Consider the following 22,605-nt stretch of genomic DNA (forward strand, 5'->3'; position numbering starts at 1 on the left):
AATAATAACTCTCTCTCTCTCTCTCTCTCTCTCTCATATGACTTCCAGTCTGCATGAAGCAACTTCCATGGAGTTTCTCCATCCATAAGCCCAACTGTCGAAGCGCGTGGTCTCGGAAAACCACCATATAAATTCATGTCGTTCTCTCTGTCTCCATCTTCCTTAAACCCTAAAAAGTGACAACCTCATAACCACTGACATCCCCTCCATACAAGTATACAACTCAACCGCCCAAACAATCTCAAGCAACCAATCTCGTCATCATCATTCACCATTTGGGCCATGGTCGCGGCCACCATGTCCTATTTCCCGGGTCTCTCCATGACCACCACCGGCACGACCGCCATCTCTTCTGGCGGATTCCATTTCTTCCGCTTCCGCGCTGACAGCAAGCCCCAACCCATGATCCTCGGGATCCTTGCCTTCGACGCCGCAAAGACCATTTCTCGCCTCGTCGCCCTCTACAGATCCCTCACCGATGCAGAGTTCAACCGTCACCGGAAGGAGATCATCCAGTCCGAGGGCGTCGCCTACCTGAACTCTCGGGATGAGCGTCTCCTCCTCAACCTCGCGTGCGCCGAGCAGCTTGAGGACCTTGAGGGCGCCGTGGATGCCATCTCTCGCCTCTGCGCACGGTGCTCCAACCGCAGCCTCAGCCGTTTCGATCTTGTCTATGCCGACCTCAAGCAGGGGCTGATTGACATTGGCAAGCTCGATTACGGCTCACGGAAGGTGAACCGAATTGTCGAGAAGATAGAGAAGTACCTCTCCACAACGGCGAGCTTGTACTCGGCATTGGAATCACTCACACAAATGGAGACATCAGAAAGAAAATTGAAGCAATGGAAGAAAAACTTCAAGGAAAACCCATTGCAGAAGACAAACTTTGATCTCTTTGAGAGCAAGATCGCCTTCCAAAGGAAGCAGGTGCGAAGCTTGAAGGATGTGTCGCTCTGGAACCAGACCTTCGACAAGGTCGTCAGCCTAATGGCGAAACTCGTGTGCGTTGTGTATGCCCGGATCTGCATCCTCTATGGGCCCTACATCTCCAAACTGCCGAACGCTGTGAAGCGGAAGCAGCAGCAGAATAACATCCGAATCCACCCAGAGACATTCGCACCAATCATGCATAGAGACGAGAGCCGCCACAGCATGTGGAATTCAGGCCCCATCACATCCACGTCCAAGAAATCGGGCCTCTCCAAGTTCTACAGCCGTGAATTGAACGTCAACATGTTGCTATTGCCCGATAAGGCGTCGCTATTGGCTGGGCTAATGCCTGGAAATAGTTGTGTGAGCGAGGAATCATCAGGTGGCAATTTATGGCGCAACAACGTGTTGCTCCACTCGGCGGCACGGACGACGGTGGGTGGGGCAGGCCTGGCGATGCGGTATGCAAACGTGATCATGATGGCCGAGCAGTTCCTGCAGGGGCCGGGGAGCATGGGAGAGGGGGCACGGGGGCAGGTGTATGAGATGTTGCCAGCGCAGCTGAGGGAGAAGGTGAGGGCGAAACTGAGGGGGCTGCGGAGCGGGGGCAGGGGAGGGGAGGGGGCAGGGAGATGGCAGAGGGGTGGAGGGAGGCAGTGGAGAGGATGATGGGGTGGCTGGGGCCCGTGGCGGAGGATACTCTGAGGTGGCAGGCGGAGCGAAACACGGAGAAGCAGAGGCCGGGGAGCTTGGACACGAAGGGGAGGGTGTTGCTGATCCAGACGCTGCACTTCGCCGATGTAGAGAAGACGGAGGCTGCCATAGTAGAGGTGCTTGTTGGATTGAGTTGTATATATAGGTACGAGGATACACGATCGTGTTACTACGAGTCTGATTAGCGGCTTTGATTTAGATACAGATGATCTTGATTTTCCTTTCCTTTTTTTCTCCGTTCTTTTCTTATTGATATTCTTTAGATGGAGATTGAATAACAATGTGGACTGTTGGGTAGAGAGTGGTGATTAGCTAGATTTGGGCACCTGAAAAGATTAGGTGCCTCAGAAATTTAATTTGTTCTTTTTCTAAATGTCTCTGTGCGCCTTCTCCAATTGGTTTTCTCCTCTCTTAACCCCATGAAGGAATGTGGAGTTCACTTCTTGGAAATACAATTTGAGCAATAGGAAAATCTTCACTACTCTTTTTCCAAAGATAATGATGTTTATTATTCAGTCAACATCTGGGAAACGGGGAGGAGGAATAAGCATGTCGTGTGGTCATCTTGGTTTTTAGCTGCTTATGCATTTGTTGTGGGGAACAACATTCATGTAATCTAATGGTTTTTACCTTATCATTGCTGTAATTTAAAGGAGAGTTTTAATGAATCCATAAAAAGACATTCGTCCACGGTACTGACAATCTTTCAAGGACCTTCTTGACATTGGGTTCATACACGGTGGGAATAATGGTTTTTCTGTAATATAGAACAATGTGCTACACTTTTTGCGCGACCATTTTCTCTGTTCTTGTTAGCGAAACAGCTGCAGTTGACATAGACCGAGGTGAAACAGAAGCTTGAGGAGGCCAATGACAAGTATAAACAAGGGGCGGAGAAGCAGCTGGACGAAACCGAAGGCGTTGGGTTTTCTAGGTAGGCAATGACGTGATGGTATTCCTTCAACGAGAGCTATTTCTCATGGGGTCGGTATGGCAAGCTTGGGCCAAGGATCCGGTCCATGCAAGATCAAGCAGAGAATCAACGAACAATGCCCATGTGGCTGACCTTCCAGGTTCTCTGTGTATTTCTCCGATGTTTAATGTCTTCTGAAATTTATGCCTGTTTTGCAGATGAAGAACCATTTTATCCTTTAACCTAAGCCTGACTCGAGGGCGAGCTTTTTCCAAGGGAAGGGGATTGACGTGGACGCTGCTGCTGAGCTAGATGGTTTAGACAAGCAAAAATTCGATAAATGGGCTCGGGGCAAGAATTCATGCAGCGCCTGATCAGCAGACCAAAACTTTTGCAATCATCTGGAGTCTCAAACTTCATGAAGGTTACGTTTAGTCGTAGAACAATGATTGGAATGGGATCAAATAAGATAAAAATAACAGATAGTAAAAGTAGACATATCTAATTCTATCAAGTGTTTAGTACACTTTAAGATAAGATCAAAAAATACATAAAAAGTTCAAACATTAAAAACTGAAATTAGAGAATTAGAAGTGCTTCACCTCTGACTCGATCACTGCGACAGAGAGCCCAGTTGCTTCAGGAAGTGCTTCACCTCGGGCTCCATTACCACCTCCAGCACCTCCTCCATCTTCATTGCCGACCCGAAGAATTTATACATGAGCTCGAGCAGACCCAACATGTGCTTCTAGTGCGATCCGAACACCATCTCAAACTGCCCTTCAATGGTCAAGAACAACATCTAGTTCCGCAGCGATGTCACGTTGCGACACACATCGTTGAGCATCCACGGCTCGCCAAGGATCCGCTCACGAGGCCTAGCCTCGGGTGACACCAGATCTAAGGTCCCTTGAGGCCGGCAACCTCAAATCTAAGGTCGCAAGCCTTAGATCCAAGGACTAGAGTGTTGGCCTGGGTCGATCCGATGGTCCTTGACAGAGAGAAAGCGTGAGAAAGATGGGGAGGACTGCAATGGGATGGGATAGGAACGGCCTGCACATTGCGGCGACACATGTTAGGCCCACACCGACAGCTAGGCAAAGCTCGCACGCTTTATCTCTCGTTGAACCCTTTCCCCTTTGCCTTGGTGGTAACCTTTTTTTTCTTATTAATTTTTGCCAGAAGATGTATTCAGTCCTGATGCATCCTCCCCTAAATGGGATATTTCTATTCAGATTATGTCGGGTTAATATTTGTACATATCCGGATATTACATTGCTCAAACACCAAATAGGATAAAAGTTATCATATCCTGAGTTATATTCAGTCCACCAAAGATAGCTCAAATATGTTTTGAGGTGTCTTTCTATTTTTATGTCTATTTTCCCATTATTTCAGGCTTTTTAGTAGTTTTTCCCTACTTTACTATTTAATGTTATTTTCGAGGTTTCTTATGCTGCCTAGGGTTTGCAAAAAATTTGTTTATTCTTTTCGATATTTCAAACAATATTGCCTCTTTCAAAAAAATATAAAAATTTTTTTTTGGGAGATTTCTCTTTGTGCGTGTACGTTTCGGGTGTATTTTTGCAAGTTTACTCATGCTTACCGTTTCCTCTCGTCAAATTGTATCTAGAGTCAGGTTGAACATAAAAATCCAAAAAACGTAGTGTTTAACCTTTTTTTTCTTTTTATAACCCAAAGAAATGGGCATGGGTCCCATTTGGTTAGGCATTTAGAATGGGCTTTGGGACTCCAAAGTCCCTTAGCCAAATGCAAACATATTTGGTTCGTGTTTTTGCTCAACTTTGGGAAAATACAATTACATGAGATATTTTAGGAAATTGCATTTTTAGAATGTAAGTCTTGACCTCAGTTACTATTCATCTTCTCCAAAGACTGCCTCATGGAAAAACTGATCTTAGGTCAATGACAGCCGGCCAAGGGGTGGCGCATACCGGCGATTGTCGCCTAAGGTTGCCCGACTCTAGCGACCGTCGCCAGACTTCAGGCGACGCCTAGTTCGCGCAACCCAGGAGTGACCTAGGCGTCCGATGGCCTAAATCGTGCAACTCAAGCGGCCGCTAAAGTCCGGCGATCGTTGCCGAGGTCGGGCAACCCTCGGGCGGCGGTCGCTGACCTCTAGGCGATCGTGCGAACTCGGGCGGTCGACGAGTGGTCTCGCGACCTTAGGTGAAGGCAGCCGAGGGCCAGATCCGGTTGTTCGGTAGCTAGATCCGGCCAATCAGTGGCTGGACTTCAAAAAAAAATTACAAAAATCTTCTTTTTTTTTTAAATTTAGTAACAATCATTTACAAATGCAATGTTTACCAAATAGTATTTTGACCAAAGTTGTTTCCCAATACACTTTAAAATTACAATTCACCAAATGTTATTCGCATTTCGAAAAACTCCCTTAGCCAAAAAGTATTTACATTTTCCCAAAAATATTCCTCCAAAGTGGAACCAAACGAGGCCATAGAGGCCCAACTACTATGGCATGAGTAAGTTTTGCAGGGGCATGGGTCCATGGATCCAAAGACCATCATGGCCATTGGCCATATGTGGGACGCACGTGATCAACGGGGCAATGGACTTTGCCCATGTAAGCCCTAGTCCAGACAAGTCTTTGTCCCACAAAATACTCTATTAGCTCTACAAATGAGTTAAGTCTAGGTCGTTAGCATGGGCAGTTAGTGGAATTTGGCTCATGTGGTATTTATCAAATTCGTATCTAATATAAATCCATTCGCTTTTATCCAAAAGAGGGGCGGGTGTACTCTTGGTAAATGTTTGATTGCCGAGGAGTGTGTGTACCAAGGTCTATTTGGTAGTGAGGTTTATGATTAACAATGCTTATGCTCCTTCTGTTACTTACATGATATTGACAAAATAATGTCTTACGCTGGCTTTGTCCGCTTTCATCAAGTGGGATAATCAATAGCACACAACGATGGTACTTACGAGGCGGCTCAGAATTTGAACTCTGGAGTTCATAATGTATCTTGAAAATCACATTTTGTGTGCCAAGTTTGACAAAGATGATGGATTCAATCGAAGCTGACATGGAAGACACTAGAAGAAAAACGATGTATGACAAGCTTGCTGATTGTGGCGTGGCGTTCTACTTTTAAGAGAGTCTTTGTCGGTGGCCTTCTAACTTTCTAATATTCTATACCGGTGCTAGAAATGCTTTATGCATGCTAAAATCATTTGTCGCAAGGGATTGTCTCATTGGCTGCTCCAGGATTCTTTGCACATATGAATTAAGTGTCATATGCCTTGGTCCATGATATAAGCAAGCAAATGGAAAATCATCATGTAAAGGAAAAAAAATAAAAATTAGTGTATAGGTTTCCCTTCTCGATGCGTGGTGGCTCCGAACGTAAAGGGATTCCATGCTAAAGAAAGCGGGTTGGTGGCTGACATCGGAGCTCAATTCCCCTTACTCTAATTTATAACCCATTGCAGTTCTAGATTTTTAAAAATAAATAAATAAATGCAGTCCCATATTTAGTCAATACCCGCGTTTAGCATTTTAAACCCCACAAGTTAATAGGTTACATGGTAAAAGAAATGGAAAAATTCATGCCTACCAAGTTGGTCAACAATATCCACCCGCAAGAAGTTCAAATCAAAGGAGCGCAAGTTTCAGAGTGGGTAGGGTTTTTGCCATGCGCTAGAACTGACCCCATAAGCACTAGTTCCTATTTTTGGAACCTAAAATCAATCCTGTAGGTTCTTGAAGCACCCTAAAACTTGGAACATGTGGTTTCCCAGGTTCATGGGTACCATGCACTATCATCTATTTTTCAAAAATTCATTCAATATAAATAAATTTATCTTAATTTTAGTTATTATGCCATTAACATTCATCATATAACATAAATGGATTACATGATAAAATACTTGTACATGTTTAATAGTAACACAATCCTACGATGATAATAACATGGAAAGTAAAAGCCAAATACGAATGAGCCTTCACTCTTTGGTTAAAATCCATGAGTTTACATAAAAAAGATATCCCACTCTATAGATAGTATGAAATAATATTAATATATATGAGGCATCTTTTGGATAATTCAAATCAAAGCAATTGAATGAACAAGTTAGACCTAGCTAAGCTTTTTATACACCACATAGCCATGGGCGAAGTGGGGTTGAAATTTGTTTTTTGGAAAGGAGTTGGAAAATGTTAATAAGATTTTGCACATTGTAATGTGAACGTTTCATAGGAAAAATTGAAATTCATAAATAATTAAATATGCATTTTTTTTTATTATGAAATATTATACGTGATAAGTAGTACCTTTCTAAATATATAAGGTGCAAGATATAAGATGAGTAGAAGGTGATATGACCCCAAACATTAAACCTTGTTCTCACACGTTTTGGAATTTTGGAACGTGAAACTTACGTAACTGTTTTGATTCCGGTGGTTCCACAAGTTCTCCTGCACACCCCTATTACAAAATGCCATGTTTTCGGATCATCTACTGAGCGCTCGTGTTACCAGGTATATATTATTGGTGGGGTATCAGTCTTTAATTTCTTAGTAAAGGTAGGTTTTCTTGTGAGACAGCCAGCTTGCAAGAAAATCCAACGACAAATCACATAGTGACACATTCAACCTCCACATCCTTGGAAAAGAAATCAACTTTTCGATTACTTTCAATCAAACCAATGAAATTCATAATTTAAATTCATCTTCCTTGAAATATCCAAGTACCATTAGCTCTATTGAAGTGCTATTAGTAAGTTCCACTCCTTTTCTTTTTTCTTTTGTCTTTTGTCTTTTTTCTTTTTTCTTTTTCGCTTTTCGGACATATAGAAAAAAGAGACACGACCACAGCCAGTACAACTAAACTAGGAGCAGAGGGAGATCGGATCGAACGAGGATCAGAAGATCCAGGAGCGGAGATGCTTCCCTAAGTTTGGTCGAAATCTGAGCTTATCCAGTCAAAAGCATCTACAAACATTTAATTTTTTTTCTCTCTTATAAAGGATTATTTACTAAGAAAAGGACACGAGTCAACATGAGTCAATTTGTGGAGAGCAGACATGATTCTTCATCCATGTGCTGCGTAGCCAATCATGTGCACCCCTTCCTATGCTCAACATAGCACATTATTGAAATCTAATAACTTCAAAAAATATTAGTTTCTTGATGAGATTAGGATACTAACACAAACTATTCAAATATAGTCATTGAGCTTTTATTCGTTCAATATAGTCCCCGAGCTTTAACCCTATATAAAATGTGGTCCTTATATGAAAATTATTTGACGTAGTCTTTTCATTAATTCAATATCAAAGACAACATTAAATATTTTCATAAAATGCAGGGATTAAATTGAACATGTATCAAAGTTTAGAGATCACATTGAACAAATTAAAAGTTTATAAATCACATTGCAAATTGGAATAAAATTCAAAGATCGCATTGAACAAATTAAAAGTTTATGGACCACAAATGAATTATATGTATCATTTGCCCAATCAAATTCAAAATAGCCTGCAAATTTGAATAGGGATACTTGTCTCAAGGTTAAAGAAAGATCATCTGTCACATCGGAATTATCTAAGTCCAGTATTTGTTTATCCATTGAATCGTGCTGGCCTCCGCATGAAATTCATATGATCTAGGGGATGGCATATATTGAATTCGCCCTATCAGAGCATGCAAGAATGTCCCGTGCTTAAGAGGGTAATCGATGCTCTTTGTCCTTGATTCAGCAAAGAAATGAAAAGGAAAGGAGAACGAAAGTGGTCTCGCTTCGAGACATAGTCAAAGGTCCTCTAGTTGCCACCGCGAGTATGACTCTGCTCCAGCAACAAGAGAATTATGGTGATGCGACTCCAATGCAAAAGTGCACCTCTCTCTGACTGACTCAAAGCAGCCAGCGTGCGCGACCCGCAAGCACCTTTTCAATCCCGATCTGCCCCTAATTAGAAGTCGAAAACGAAAGCATCTTAGCCACACGGGAATTCAAAATCTTGCGGCTCTTTCGAGATGGAATAGTTGACTGGGGAATGGGGATCTCAACTTTTCGAACGAGAGGTGAAAAGGCAAGTGTGCTTGAGGTCGCCCCTCAAATAACCAAAATCGTGCCTATACAATGGACTGAACTAATCAAAATAAATTACGGAAGCTCGTTGCTTATTGCTCTTGCATCCCTCAGTATGGATGCCACATCATCTTTGCGATTTGATTAGCTAAATAAATCAAAACAAAAAGGATATTTAAAAGTCATTGACATTCCATGCGATTTGGATCTTTATGTGTAGCATTATTTGACAATTATATAGAATTTCACGTTCGGCACTTTCTTTATATGAATCATCTTTGCAGGTCAATTTCCAGCCATCAATCGAATAATGCTTGTCAAGATACAATTAAAGATAATAACGAGCATATTTGATTCCAAAAATCTAAGCACAATAATAATAAATAAAATAAAAAACTCACAAGTGTATCTAGTGCTCTAATAGGGACAAGATTTGCAGATTAGACTCATCTATCTTAGCTTAAATTCGCTGGCCTCAAGGTTGTCACCTTATGGTGCGCATGGATTTGTTTCTGTTCTTTTTTTGTTCCCGGAACGTAAACAAAAAAAAAAGTGTTTGTTAGGGAAACAGTTTTTGAACAAAAGAACACGTTTGGTAACGTTTGGTAGGGAATAAAAATGAACGAAACACGTTTGGTAAATTTTATTATTTTTTTGTTTCTTTTAATTTTTTAAACAATTTTTTTATTTTTTATTTTTCCTTTCTTTTTTTTTTTTTTTCTTCGGCCGGTCACCGGCCTCCTGGGCGATCGGCCGACGGGGCAGCAGCCTCGCCCGCCCACGGCGAGGCCGAGCCGGCCCTGGGCGAGGCTCGGCCTCGCCCGGGCGAGCTCGGGCTCGCCCAGATGATCCGGCGAGGCCGAGCCCGCCGGCCCCGGCGAGGCTCGGCCTCGCTTGGCCGGGCGAGCCCGAGCTCGCCCGGATCCAAGGCGAGGCCGAGCCTCGCCATGGCGCGGGCGAGCCGAGCGAGCCGCCCAGATCCGAGCGAGCCGAGCCTCCGGCGAGGCCGAGTCGCGACCATGGCCGAGGCCGGCGACCGGCCAAAATGAAAAAGAAGAAAAAAAGAAGAAAAGAAGAAGAGAAGAAGAAGAGAGAGAAGAGTGATTTTTGTTCTTTTGTTCCTTCCAATAAGTGTTTCTTCGGGAGAAACAACTTTTTTTTTTGTTTCTTTTTCTCGTTTCTATTTCGTCGCCCAGAAACAAAAAAAAAAAAGAAACGTAAACGCAACCAAACGCGTTTACATTCCTTTTTTTGTTCCGGGAACACTTTCCGTATGAAGTGTGCCGGAAACACTTTTTTGGAGTGTTTCCATGCACGCCCTTACTTGGAAAGTGTGCCTCAGGAGATGAGGGGGCAAAAAATCCTCAAGCGATATTAAACACCGCCATCGCCTCGGATGCAAGTTCTAAGTTTTTTTTTTCTCTATAAAATCATTCCTTTTTATGAATTTTATTAATGACCGTCCCATAAATACTAATTAGTTAACAAATTAAAGAAATTTTATAATTTATATTTTGAAAATCGAATTAATCTAATAAAGTGTATCGATCTTTGTTAGTGAGTGCCGTCGAGACACTTGTTAACATTAAAGAAATATTCTCTTATCTGATTTATCGGTTAAGCATAATGCAAGACAGATAATTATTTCAAAGAGATGAACTTTTCATAATTGAGTTATCTAATCATTACTTCACAAGCACTCCTTTACAAAATCGAAAGTACAATCAATAAACATTTTGGAGCGCACTAGTTAATAGAGTCCAATTTCTATGTCCGGTCCAACTCGAAAGTGGGTCTATGTGACAAACCGATGCCTAATTAATTTATAAACAGTGTTCCTCCTTGGAGCCCCACCAGTTCGAGCCTCCCTAGAATTTGAAAACAAAAATAGCAATGGTAATGGTGATGATTAACGGGAGCGGAGCAAAAGAAATAGAGTGGTTGAAGAATACTTTATATTTTCTGTTTTTCTTTTTTCTTTGGAAAATCAACTTTCTAAAAAGTCTTTGCACCCATATTTTATTTTCTCCCTATGCTGGTGCTTCAAAACAAAGCATAAAAAACCAAAATCCTTGATTTATAATAATAATAAGGGTTAGTTCTATGAAAAATCTCAAACTCGAACACTTATTTACTAAAACTAATTTTTTGACCACAAAAAAAAAATTCCAAAATCTTCGTTAATTTCCATTAAATTGAATCAACACTACGCAAAGCCACAAATGTATACGTCTATGATAAACGGAGAATAAAACTCTAAATTGATATGCCTGTCAGTTGTCACCCGTTATACAATTCAGCAATATAATGATAAAATTTAATGAAAACTGACGGAAGGTAAATTTATCGCAAGTGTACTAATTTAAGGTTTTTTTATAGAATTAACTCTATTTATTAAAATACATGAAAAAACATACTCTACCTATATTCTTATACGTTATAAGGTTGAAATTCGTCTCCCTTCACACGGCCCATTTATATTCTCCTTATACCCTCCTAAGCCTGTTCTAATCAAAGCATGACATTTTCAATTGAAATCGCGATTGAAAATATATGCTGAGAAAAACATTCTATATATATATATATATATATATTACTCCTATCCCATCTCTCTCGCCAAGATCCTTCTGTCTGCTGAATAAAGCCAGCCGCTACCAGTCTACCAGTCGCAGTAGAGAGCGTCACCATCCCTCCAAGCTCCATCGAAATCTCTGCGAAACCATGTCTCGATCTTCGCATCCTTAAACCCTAAAAGCGCCATGGCTCCCCTCACCCTCCTCCTCATCTTCCTCTCCTCCTTCACCGCCTCCTCCTCCGCCGCTGGCGAGTACCCTACCGACCTCTTCTTCTCCGGGTTCCGCCGCGCCGCCGCCGCCGGCAACATCACCCTCAGCGGCATCGCCGAGATCGACGGCCGCGGCGTCCTCCGGCTCACCAATGAGACGGGCCGCCTGATGGGCCACGCCTTCTACCCCTCCCCGGTCCGGTTCAAGAGCTCCCCGGGCGGCGGCGTCTCCTCCTTCTCCACCTCCTTCGTCTTCGCCGTCGTCCCCGAGTACCCGAAGCTCGGCGGCCACGGGCTCGCCTTCGTCGCCTCCGCCGCCAGGGACCTCCGTGCCCTGCCCAGCCAGTACCTGGGCCTCCTCAACGCCGGCGACGTGGGCAACTTCTCCAACCACCTCTTCGCCGTCGAGCTCGACACCGTCCAGGACTTCGAGTTCGGCGACATCAACGACAACCACATCGGGATCGACATCAACAGCCTGGTTTCCAACGCCTCCGCCGCGGCGGCCTATTATGCCGCCGGCGAAAACTCGACCAAGCTAGATCTGAATCTGAAGTCTGGGAAGGCGCTTCAGGCGTGGATTGATTACGATTCGGGCGAGAAGGTGATCAACGTGACGATTGCTCCTAGTTCAGTGAAACCCACGAAGCCAATCCTATCCTACAAAGTGGATTTGTCGCCGATTTTCCGCGAATTCATGTATGTCGGATTCTCTGCTTCGACTGGCCTGCTCGCGAGCTCTCATTACGTGATGGGTTGGAGTTTTCGCATCGATGGGGCGGCGAGAGCTCTCGAGATTTCGTCTCTGCCTCCGTTACCGGGCGCAAGGAAGAAGCATCCCCCCAGCACAGCTCTAGCCATAGGAATCTCGGTGTTATGCGTCGTTCTTGCAGGGTCTGCGGTTTTTCTAGTGGTCTTGATCGTCCGGAGGATCAAGAACGCCGATGTGGTCGAGGAATGGGAGCTCGAGATCGGTCCCCACCGGTTCTCCTACCAAGAACTCAAGAAGGCCACCAATGGGTTCAAGGAGAAGGAGCTTCTTGGGCAAGGCGGGTTCGGCAAAGTGTACAGGGGGACCTTGCCGAACTCCAAGATTCAGGTCGCAGTGAAGCGGATCTCGCACGAGTCGAAGCAGGGCCTCCGCGAGTTCGTGTCGGAGATCTCGAGCATCGGGCGGCTCCGCCACCGGAACCTCGTGCAGCTCGTGGGCTGGTGCCGAAAGAGGGGCGACCTCCTGCTGGTGTACGAGTACATGGCCAACGGGAGCCTGGACAAGTACCTGTTCGACGGGCCTCAGGTCACTCTAGACTGGGAACAGAGGATTCACGTCGTGAAGGGCGTGGCTTCCGGGCTCCTTTACTTGCACGAGGGGTACGAGCAGTCGGTCATCCACAGGGACGTCAAGGCCAGCAACGTCCTGCTGGACGACGAACTGAACGGGAGGCTCGGCGACTTCGGGCTCGCCAGGCTGTATGATCACGGGTCGAACCCAGGCACGACCCGGGTGGTGGGCACGCTGGGGTACCTGGCCCCAGAGACGCCAAGGACCGGGAAGGCGAGCATGAGCTCGGACGTGTTTGCCTTCGGGGCGTTCTTGCTGGAGGTGGCGTGTGGGCGCCGGCCGATCGAACACGAGGCCGGGCCGGAGGAGCTGGTCCTGGTGGATTTGGTGTGGGAGAGGTACAAAGAAGGGAGGGTCCTTGATCTGGTGGATCCTAAATTGAAGGGAGAGTTCAACGAGGGCGAGGTGATGGCGGTGTTGAAATTGGGGCTGCTGTGTTCGAATTGCAACCCGATGGAGAGGCCTACGATGAGGCATGTGGTGAGGTGCTTGGACGGGGAGCTCGACGTGCCAGAGGTGGCGACTGCGCCAAGCGGCTTCGATTGCACGAGGGCGGGCGAAGGATCCAGGTTCGAGGACTTCCGGCTCTCCTTCCCTTCCTCCTGCTTCGACAAGAGGAGCTCGTCCTCCTTTGTGGCGAACCGGGACAACAGTTTCGCATCGCTTTCGACTTCCCCTATCTCGATCCTCACCGGTAGAGGTGATAGCGGGTAGCGACGTTTGCATTCGTTTGCTCCTCTCTCTTTTCCCTTCTTCTGCTTGACCGATTGATTTTTATTCTTGTTCTAAGATACGGATTTGTACCAAAAATGTACCATACGTTCATGGTTTTCTCTTTTTCACCCTTTGGATCGAATGATGATATCGATAATTAGACATCGTAACTTATTTACGGAACCAACGACCTATCTTTAAATGGATCGTATCGCAACATTAACGAGAAAAAGAGCAAAGGAAAGCACACTAACTCAAACTTAACATGACATAATTGAAAGGAAAAACTAAAAATGCTTGATCAAGTTAGCCGACTCGGGGGGTCCGTGCCACGTTTCCAGAGGAATCAACGTACAACCTGACCCGTTGCCGGTCGAAATCCATGGTGACGAAGGTGTTTGGTGGAACGACCTGGACACGAATCGAATCTCCGAACTCCTCTTTGACTTTCTGCTTGGCTCCCTCCGCGGTCGACCCCACGAGCTCCGGCCATGTTATCTTCTTCGGCGCCGCGTTTGCTCCACCTGAAAACGAACGGTTCGTTCTCGTCAATGTTTCATGCGATGAACCTCTTTTTCTACGAGTCTTTCCTTAACAATGCAGCAACCGGCCGGAATCGTCCGAAATGCGAACTCCATTACCAGGGAGTGGGACATCATGGACGACTTCGTGTGATACGAGAACCTTGCTTTAATGCCCAAAATATATATAAAGTGGAGTAAAAGTAGACCCATTTTCAAAGCAATGGGTATTTTAATGTGTTAAAAGTGGCTGTTCATGATTGACCTTGTATGCATAATTTGATGTTTGAAAGTATGCCTTTTCTATATTGAAAGTATGATTGGTGTAGCTATCACGAGATGTGATGTATTTCCGATCTCATGCATGAATTATGGTGATCCAAATCGTGAGATTGAGAACAATTTTGGTGATAAGTATCAATTTATTAATTGAGGAAGACCAATGCACTTTCAACTCGAGGGACTTTTAGCAATATACTTAATTACGGCCAATAGTCTAACTTTGTATTGGCCGACCAATTGGTGAGTTGGGTCGTGTTCTGCCTATACTTATGACACGTTGTGCTTGTGCTATGCTTGTGTTTTACCTGTTCCATTTTGCTCATACTTTATGCTGTGACATAGTCTTGTAGAGTGAAACCTATAGAGATTGACATTGAAATTTTAACCTGAGAAAGAAAATTTTGAGGATTTGGGTAGGGTAAATTTAGGTTATTTATTGAATAAATAAATACGAAATAAAGGTGACGAGAGGAGGGATCAAACTAAAATTAACAAACAAGAATTGCACGTTGATGGAACAATCTAGAAACCATTGGGCCGAACGACCAAATAGCCAAAAATATTGGCCGGTTCTTCAGCAACTAAAATGAATTCAAGGGGTGAAAAAGCCCAATCGTGCTGGCCGGACACAATCGGACAGTGCGGTGCCAGTCCACGGGCTGATGCTAACTACACCCTAAATCCATCACGGCCCGTACCATGCCAACGGTGCCACCCACTGTGGTCTAGCCCAGCTCGACCCCGACCCCGACCCCAACCCCAACCCCGACCCTGACCCCGACCCCATCCTGGGTCTAGCCCACCCCTGCCCAGAGAGAGAGAGAGAGAGAGACAGACAGAGACAGAGAGTGGCGTAAATTTACCGGTTTGGTCTTGGGAAGTGTTGGCGTTTCCGTGCTCCTCCGCCATGACTAGCTGAAGAATTGCATCGATAGACACTTGCCCAAAGGTGTCTTATATGTAGAGCGGACACAATCGGACAGTGCGGCGCCAGTCCACGGGCTGATGCTAACTATGCCCTAAATCCATCACGGCCCGGTGCCACCCACTGTGGTCTAGCCCAGCTCGACCCCAACCCGACCCCGACCCCGACCCCCATCCCGGGTCTAGCCCACCCCTGCCCAGAGAGAGAGAGAGAGAGAGTGGCGTAAATTTACCGTTTTGGTCTTGGGAAGTGTTGGCGTTTCCGTGCTCCTCCGCCATGACTAGCTGAAGAATTGCATCGATAGATACCCGCCCAAAGGCGTCTTATATGGCGAGCGACGTTCCTGAAGGGGGACTTTCTTGTTCTTTGGTTGGATCTTCGCTCTTGTCTCTTCCAGACACCTGTTTCGCTAGGGATGCATTACTCGGCCGGCCAAGGAAACAAAAAAGTCTAGCCTACCTTGTACAAGTCTGTCTGTCGTGATGTGAAGGAGGTTTTGGCATTTAGCTATGAATCTCTTTTCAAGTGGTATCAATCACGCATGCTTAGGAGTAAAGAAACCTTTAGAAGAACCTAACACTTGAACCAATTTTACACGTTACCACGTCGTCATCAAACTTGCCAACTTCATTTTTCTAATTTAGTCCGGCTTTTAGTTGACGGATATTATGGTACATATGAAAATTTGCAGCGAAAAATGAGATGGACTGGCTGTATTGGAGAGGTTTATCAAAGTTCAAGGGTGACATTGCTTGACCAGAGTATGCTCGAGGTTGATTTCTAACCGACAATGAGTATATAGCCCCGGCCTAATAACTAAGAGGCTAAAGCCTAGTCGAGTCCTTAACAAATGAGAACGGTTGTTTTAATCTCGAGGGCAATAAATTGATTGAGCAAACCTAAACGGGTCATCATTTGGGCCTTCGTGTCATGACTCCGGACCAGCCCAAAATGTACCCATTTCTAAGTTGGAACATCTTATTTTTCATGAACAATCTCCATGATAAAATAGATGCTTCCTTGAATTTTTATCAATCTTATCATCATCTGATCCCCCAAGAAGTTGCATATGAAAGGCTGCTTCTCATATGAATATTCAGTCCATCAATCTCCATATGCGGTTTTAAAAGTGAGGTACTTTCTTGCAACTATTATGTTGGGCTCCATATACTTTTTGTTGGGAAATCATAAAAAAAAGTCATAAATCTATTACATTTGTATCAACTCAATCATAAACCTAACAATTTAAATAATTTAATCATAAATATTTTAAAAAATTTGTGAATTTAGATTTTCCAACCAATTTTGGTTAGAATTACCGATGTGGACAATTTTTATATATAATTTTATGAATTTTTAAATAATTTTTATTTGATTTTTTTGTTTTTCTTTCTTTCTTTTCCTTTTATTTTCTACAAAATCTAGTGAGGGTTACTGGCCCTTGCCAAGCTTAGAAGGAAAAAAATAAAAGAAAGAAAGAAAAGGAAAAAGAGAAGCAAAAAAAAAAAAAAATCATATATTTTTCAAAAATTAAAAAAAAAAATTGTCCACGTCAATATGGCTGTGCCATGTAGGATGATTGGCATTTGTGTCAGTGGGTTTTGATAAAAATTGACTAAGAATACTAAATTGGTAAATCGTCCAAAGGTTTATGATTAAATTGGTCAAATTGAAAAATTTTATACTAAGTCAGCACATGTGCAATATGTTAAGCACTTTTTGGGTAATTTCCCCTTCTTCATCTATGTCCATCTAGCCTATGACCCAATGCTCTCGTGATTGTAAATACAATTAATTAATCATGAATAAATGAGCTCTAGGCAGGGATGTAGTCTTACAACATTATTGTCTTTTTTTTGGGGGGGCGAAATAAACGACTACTATATATTTACTTAGCCAAGTTTGGGGGAAATACATCAAAAGCATCAGCGCATAATAGATCAAATAGAGCAGGCAGAGGGCTAGATAACCAATTTGATGAAAGATAGTTAGATCTATGAGCTTTTGCAAGCCAATCAGCCAATCCGTTCGAGTCTCTACTGCAATGGGCCAGAGAAAGGCCCGGAAACTCCTTTAATTTTTTCTTGGCCCAGTCCACTATGGCCTTCACTTCCCAACACATCTCCATCAAAGACTTGATGGCTTGCACAAGCACAAGGCAGTTAGAGTGTACTTGCAGAGTTAGATGAGTTCGGTTTGAGAGAAAATCTAGGGTTTTGAGGAGGGCAAGGGCTTCCGCCTGTTTTGCCGAGGAAGCCATCACTAGCTTGGTGAAGCTGTCGACGAGACAACCCCTGAAATCTCCACAAATACAGGCGATAGCTCCCCTGTTTTCGTTCGCTCCCCTGCACTCCCCGGATTCTGATTCACCTCCGTCATTTGGAGCAAATGACGCATCGATGTTGATCTTCAGCGAATCTTGAGTTGAGGGTTGCCATTTATGAGGTTGGGTCGCTTTGTCCTACTCTCCTTTTGATTTTCGATTCCATGTGATGTGGTTTTCATGTAATGTGACAGCCTTGAATAGTGTTTGCTGCGGTTGCAGGAGGCGTTTGCCAAAGATACATTGATTCTGGTCCTTCTAGATGTTCCAGAGGGTTGCAGTTATTTGGTCAAACTTGATGGCACTTCTTGGGTCAAATTTCACCGTATACAGCCAATCATCAAACCGTGTTAGCCCTATTCTTGAAATTTTGATTTGCAGGGGAGCTGCTTTCCATATGTGATATGTCCAAGAGCAGAGCAATATAGTGTGTTCGATGGTTTCGGTTTCCTGTTTGCATATAGGGCATAACGGGTCAAGTACTATTTTCCTCTCGTACAGGTTATCCATTGTGGGTAAAGCATTTTGACATGAATTCCATAGGAATAGTTTAACCTTGGGGAGAGTTCCAAAGTTCTAGATATATTTCCATAGTTCTGGTTTTGTCTGATGAGATGAAGTTGCTGTTGTTGTATGTTTGCTGGTTGGGCTTTCTCGAGTGGTGAAGTAGCCACTTTTAACTATCCTAATTTGTTTTTCATCTAAACCAACTTGGCTTCTTCGGTAGGCATTTCAATAGGGGTTGCAAGTATTTCTTTTACTCTTTGGTCCTCAAACAACTTCTCTACCATCGATACGTTCCATTTTCCAGTCCCTTGGTCAATTAAATCAGCCACCTGACTTGGTTCTCCGCTTGTTGCTAGGCCACCAATAGGTCCGCTTTTTAACCATTTATCCTCTCTATTTGAAATTCCTTTTTCCATTCTTGACTAAGTACATAATATGCGGAGATATAGAGTCTCTTCCCAGTATAATACTCTGCCATCCCACGAAGGTCTTGAACCTTTTCTAGCTTTCCAAAACTCACACTATGGATAATACAAATCCTTCATTACTTGGCTTAAGAGGGATTAAGGATGCTGTGAAATGCACCAGGCTTGCTTGCCTAGCATCGCCTTGTTGAAAGCAATTAAATCTTTGAAGCCAAGACCCCCCTCATCCTTTTTAAGTTTCAAATTTTCCCATTTTTTCCAATGAGCCCCAGCACTTTTATTACTTTTTCTCCACAAGAAATTAGTAACTTTCATCTCAATAGCTTTGCAAATTCAAACTGGGATTTTGAAGATGGACATAGCGTATTGAGGAATAGATTGTACCACTGATTTAATTAATATTTCCTTCCCCGCTTTTGAGAACAAGTTTTCCTTCCAACTTTCCAACTTCATGTTAACTTTGGCAAGAATCCAGGCAAACATATTTTTCTTTGAAACCCCCCAATCTAAAGGAATTCCTAAGTACTTCCCCGTTTTCTCAATTTCTGGAACTCTTAATTGTGAAACCATATTCCTCTTAAAGCTAATTGGATGGCTTTTGCTGAAATATATTCCTGATTTGTTAAGATTAATAGCCTGACCTGATGCAAAGCAGTATTGGTGTAGGATGGCTGCTAGATTTTGACATTCCAATATTGTTCCATTAAGAAAGAAAATGGAGTCATCCGCAAATAGCAATGTGATAAAGTAGGGCAGCTGCTATTCATCTTAATTCCTCGAAGTGTGCCATCAGCTATTGCTTGTTTCATCATGTTAGATAGCAGATTGGCCACAAGAATAAAGAGATAGGGGGATAGTGGGTCACCTTGTCGAATCCCACGTGTGGGTTTGAAGGAAGGTAGAGGTTCCCCATTAAAGTTGACGCTAATGAGATTGTTGAAACACACTGCATCACCCATTGAACCCACTGATCATAGAATCCCATCTTAATTAAGTATGCTCTAAGGAAATCACATTTGATTCAATCATATGCCTTCTGCATATCCAGCTTTAGAACTGCTTGGAACTTCCTTTTCCTCTCGCGGGTTCGCAATCTATGAAGAACTTCCTACACAATCAAAATGTTGTCTTGTATTTGCCTTCCCCCCACAAAAGCACTTTGCTCCTCAGCAATAAGATTTGGTAGCAAAGGTTTGAGTCTGTTAGTCATCACTTTGGAAATTATATTATATATGAAGTTACATAGGCTGATTGGGCAATATTGCTCAAGCTTTTCTGGGTTCGAGGTTTTAGGAACAATGGTTATTTCTGTTCTATTCATATCAGGATTTAGGTATCCAATAGTGAAGAAATTCTGAGTTTCCCTGAAAATATCCTGACATATATCCGGCCAATGACTTTGGAAGAAAAGTTTGTGAAGCCCATCTGGTCCTGGAACTTTAGAAGCTCCTAATTGTTGCATAGCAGTAGTTATTTCCTTCAAAGTGACAGATGCAACCAACCGTTGGTTCATTATTTCATCCACCGAGTTTGGAATATGTTGTAGAATAGGCTGGAAATCTCGATGCCCCACTGACTCGTATAGCTTTTTAAAGTATTTTTCCATCATTTCCTTTAAATGCAGATCCTCTCTTACCTAAGCATCTTCTTCGTTTTTCAGCAAAGAGATTCTATTTCTGGTTATTCTCTGAATAGCGGTGGCATGGAAAAAATTTATATTTCTATCACCCCATTTTAACTAACTAATTTTGGACCACATTCCCCAATACATCTCCTCTTGTCTTCACAATTGTTCTATTTCTTGGGTTATCTTCTTTGTTACCTCACTTTCTTGAGAGACTCCCTTGCTATTCATCAGATTTTGTAGTTCATTTTTCAGCCATTCAGTCCTCTTTTTAGCATTAGAGAATCTATTCTTACTCCATTTCATCAGCTTGTATGTTAGAATTTGTAGTTTCTCCACGACATTTAGTCGTTGGGAGTCGGATTCAACCCATGTATCCTTAAGTAGCTGTGCATATTCCTCATCTTCTAACCAGAAAGCTTCATATTTGAATATCTTTCCCTTCCGTTTCTTTTGTGGATTAAGTGATAGTATAATAGGGCCGTGATCAGACCCTATAACCGGTAATGCTATACATTCCGCAGTGGGATATGCAATTCTCCATTCCGAGTTACATAGAGCTCTATCGAGTCATTTCTTGACCAAATGTTCTCCTTCTATGTTGTTTGTCCAGGTGAACACACACCCTTTACATTCCAAGTCCATTAAGAAGCATTGGTGCAGAAAGTCTCTAAAAGCTGTGAGTCGGTAATTTTTGCTTTTTTTGCCCACTTTTTCTAGTCATATAAAATTTCATTAAAATCCCCTCATGCACAGCCAAGGTAGATGATAATGTATACCGTCTCTATGAATAGCCTCCCATAACATTACTCTCGCTAAAATACATTAGGAGCATGTAGAAATGTAATATGCATTCTCTATTTGGTTGTTATAATTTGACATTGAGCATTAATGACATTAGCCGAGAAAGAGTCAATAGATAATAGAACCCGGTCATCCCAGAAAATGGCCAAACCCCTACTATTATTCCTTGGATTCACTAAGAAACTATTCTGAAATTTCAGCATCATTTTTAAACGAAGCACATTTTGTTCTTGATTTTTAGTTTCCATAATAAAGATAATACTAAATCTTTCCCGAGTCACTAGGACTCTTAAAGCTTGAATTGTCAAGGGTGTGCCCAACCCTTGACAATTCCAGCTTAATGCCTTCATGGATAATCTGGTGGCTTATTAGGGCTAGCTACCAAAGCCCACTAATTTGACTTATCTACCAGTTTTATGAGGGTCTCCACCAGCTGTGTGTTTTTTATGATTGGTACTTTTGATGTTTGAGCATTATAAGGGCATAATCTTTTCCCTTTTTTGAGGTGGAGAGCTTGGTACTTTTAGATTTATGTCGATAAACCCCTTTTCACTTGCTGAGTTCTCTTGCATTTCCACCTCCGCTTCCTTCAGCTGTTCCTCATAGAGGACCATAACCGATTCTTCATCTAAACATCAACTTCCTTTCTTTTGGGGGCATTTTTCTTCCCTAAGTACTAGTGCAAGAGGAGTAGGGTGGATGTTCTCCTTTAGAGTTATTTGGTATTCTACAATGTTCTACTCACAAATAGGAAGAGTTCGTTTCTAATTTTGATCCTGCAATTGTTTCTCTTTTTCAGAAGTTTGGGTCTCAAGCACACTCTTTTCTTCTTCTTGTAGGATACTTTGTTTTCCATAGAAGATTTTCCCGTATGGGCTTAGTTCTCACACTTCCGCTCTTAACCAATGTCCGAATCTTCTTGGTAAGTCCTATGCAAGCCCCGAGTTCTCATAAGGCATTTCTTTGCAGAATGTGGCATAATGGCCAATTTTTCTATATGAATAGCAATAGTGCGGAAGTCTCTCATATTTAAATTCTACCCATAACCTCTTGCTATTCAGATTTACAATAACTCCAGTTTTGAGAGGATTTTCCAAATTCAGCTTTACTTTTGCCTTGCTAATCTTGTAATTACTATTCCCTTTTGCTTCTAATTTCACCTCTATTACTTCTCCAAGTTTCGATGCAATATCCCTAACAACACCAGTTGTAACTCTCCCAAAGGGAAGTCCAAAGAAGTTCACCCAAAAAGCACAGTGGTTAAATTCATAACAAATCTTAGGGGTGTCGGGATCACATTGCTGTAAAACTAATAGATTACTAGAGAAAGACCATGGTCTAAAGTCTAACACTCTTTATTTTTCAGCTTCCAATTGGAAAGAGAATGAGAAATAGCCAGGCTCTGTTAGTGCACAGGTAAAATTTTCAGTCCTCCAAGCTCTTTTCATAGTATTAACAAAAGCTGTGAAGTTCACATTTGGCTTAGAGAAAATTTTCCCAAACAAAGTTCTTTGGCATTCTATCAAATTCTCTTTAGAAATGTCACCTGTTACATCAACTACATCTTCTTCGGATCATAACTTGCCTAGACTCTTGTACAGAGTAGCCACCCTCCTCTCTTCCTCGTATTGATTTGCCATCTCTTGTTTTGTAGAACCACGAAGAACTAGGGAAATGCAAGCAAAGTGCCTTACGGTTGAAGGGAGCTCTGAATCAATGGTTAGGTGA

General features: G+C 42.9%; 3 protein-coding genes across 4 annotated transcripts; 2 read left to right on the forward strand and 1 right to left on the reverse strand.

The window, feature by feature from the left end:
• The first annotated feature begins 282 nt into the window (after window positions 1–282).
• On the forward strand, window positions 283–1,599 carry LOC104455218. Its single transcript, XM_018860385.2, has one exon. It carries the CDS (start codon window positions 283–285, stop codon window positions 1,597–1,599), a length of 1,317 nt encoding a protein of 438 aa, XP_018715930.2.
• Window positions 1,600–11,238: 9,639 nt separating this feature from the next.
• LOC104436743 (L-type lectin-domain containing receptor kinase S.4) lies at window positions 11,239–13,594 on the forward strand. Its single transcript, XM_010049610.3, has one exon. It carries the CDS (start codon window positions 11,385–11,387, stop codon window positions 13,464–13,466), a length of 2,082 nt encoding a protein of 693 aa, XP_010047912.2. The 5' UTR covers window positions 11,239–11,384; the 3' UTR covers window positions 13,467–13,594.
• A 43-nt stretch (window positions 13,595–13,637) lies between these two features.
• LOC108959646 (subtilisin inhibitor CLSI-I) lies at window positions 13,638–15,681 on the reverse strand. Of its 2 annotated transcripts, none has more exons than XM_039314358.1 (2): window positions 15,427–15,681; window positions 13,638–13,990 (listed from the first exon to the last, which is right to left on the reverse strand). In XM_039314358.1, the coding sequence occupies exons 1-2, from the start codon at window positions 15,470–15,472 to the stop codon at window positions 13,773–13,775; spliced, it is 264 nt and encodes an 87-aa protein (XP_039170292.1). In that variant the 5' UTR covers window positions 15,473–15,681; the 3' UTR covers window positions 13,638–13,772. The 2 variants fall into 2 exon arrangements, with proteins under 2 accessions (XP_039170292.1, XP_039170296.1); XM_039314362.1 differs by lacking the exon at window positions 15,427–15,681 and adding an exon at window positions 15,133–15,327.
• Between the last annotated feature and the right edge of the window lie 6,924 nt (window positions 15,682–22,605).

Source organism: Eucalyptus grandis, chromosome 1 (assembly GCF_016545825.1).
Source record: "Eucalyptus grandis isolate ANBG69807.140 chromosome 1, ASM1654582v1, whole genome shotgun sequence".
NCBI classification, from domain to species: Eukaryota; Viridiplantae; Streptophyta; class Magnoliopsida; order Myrtales; family Myrtaceae; genus Eucalyptus; species Eucalyptus grandis.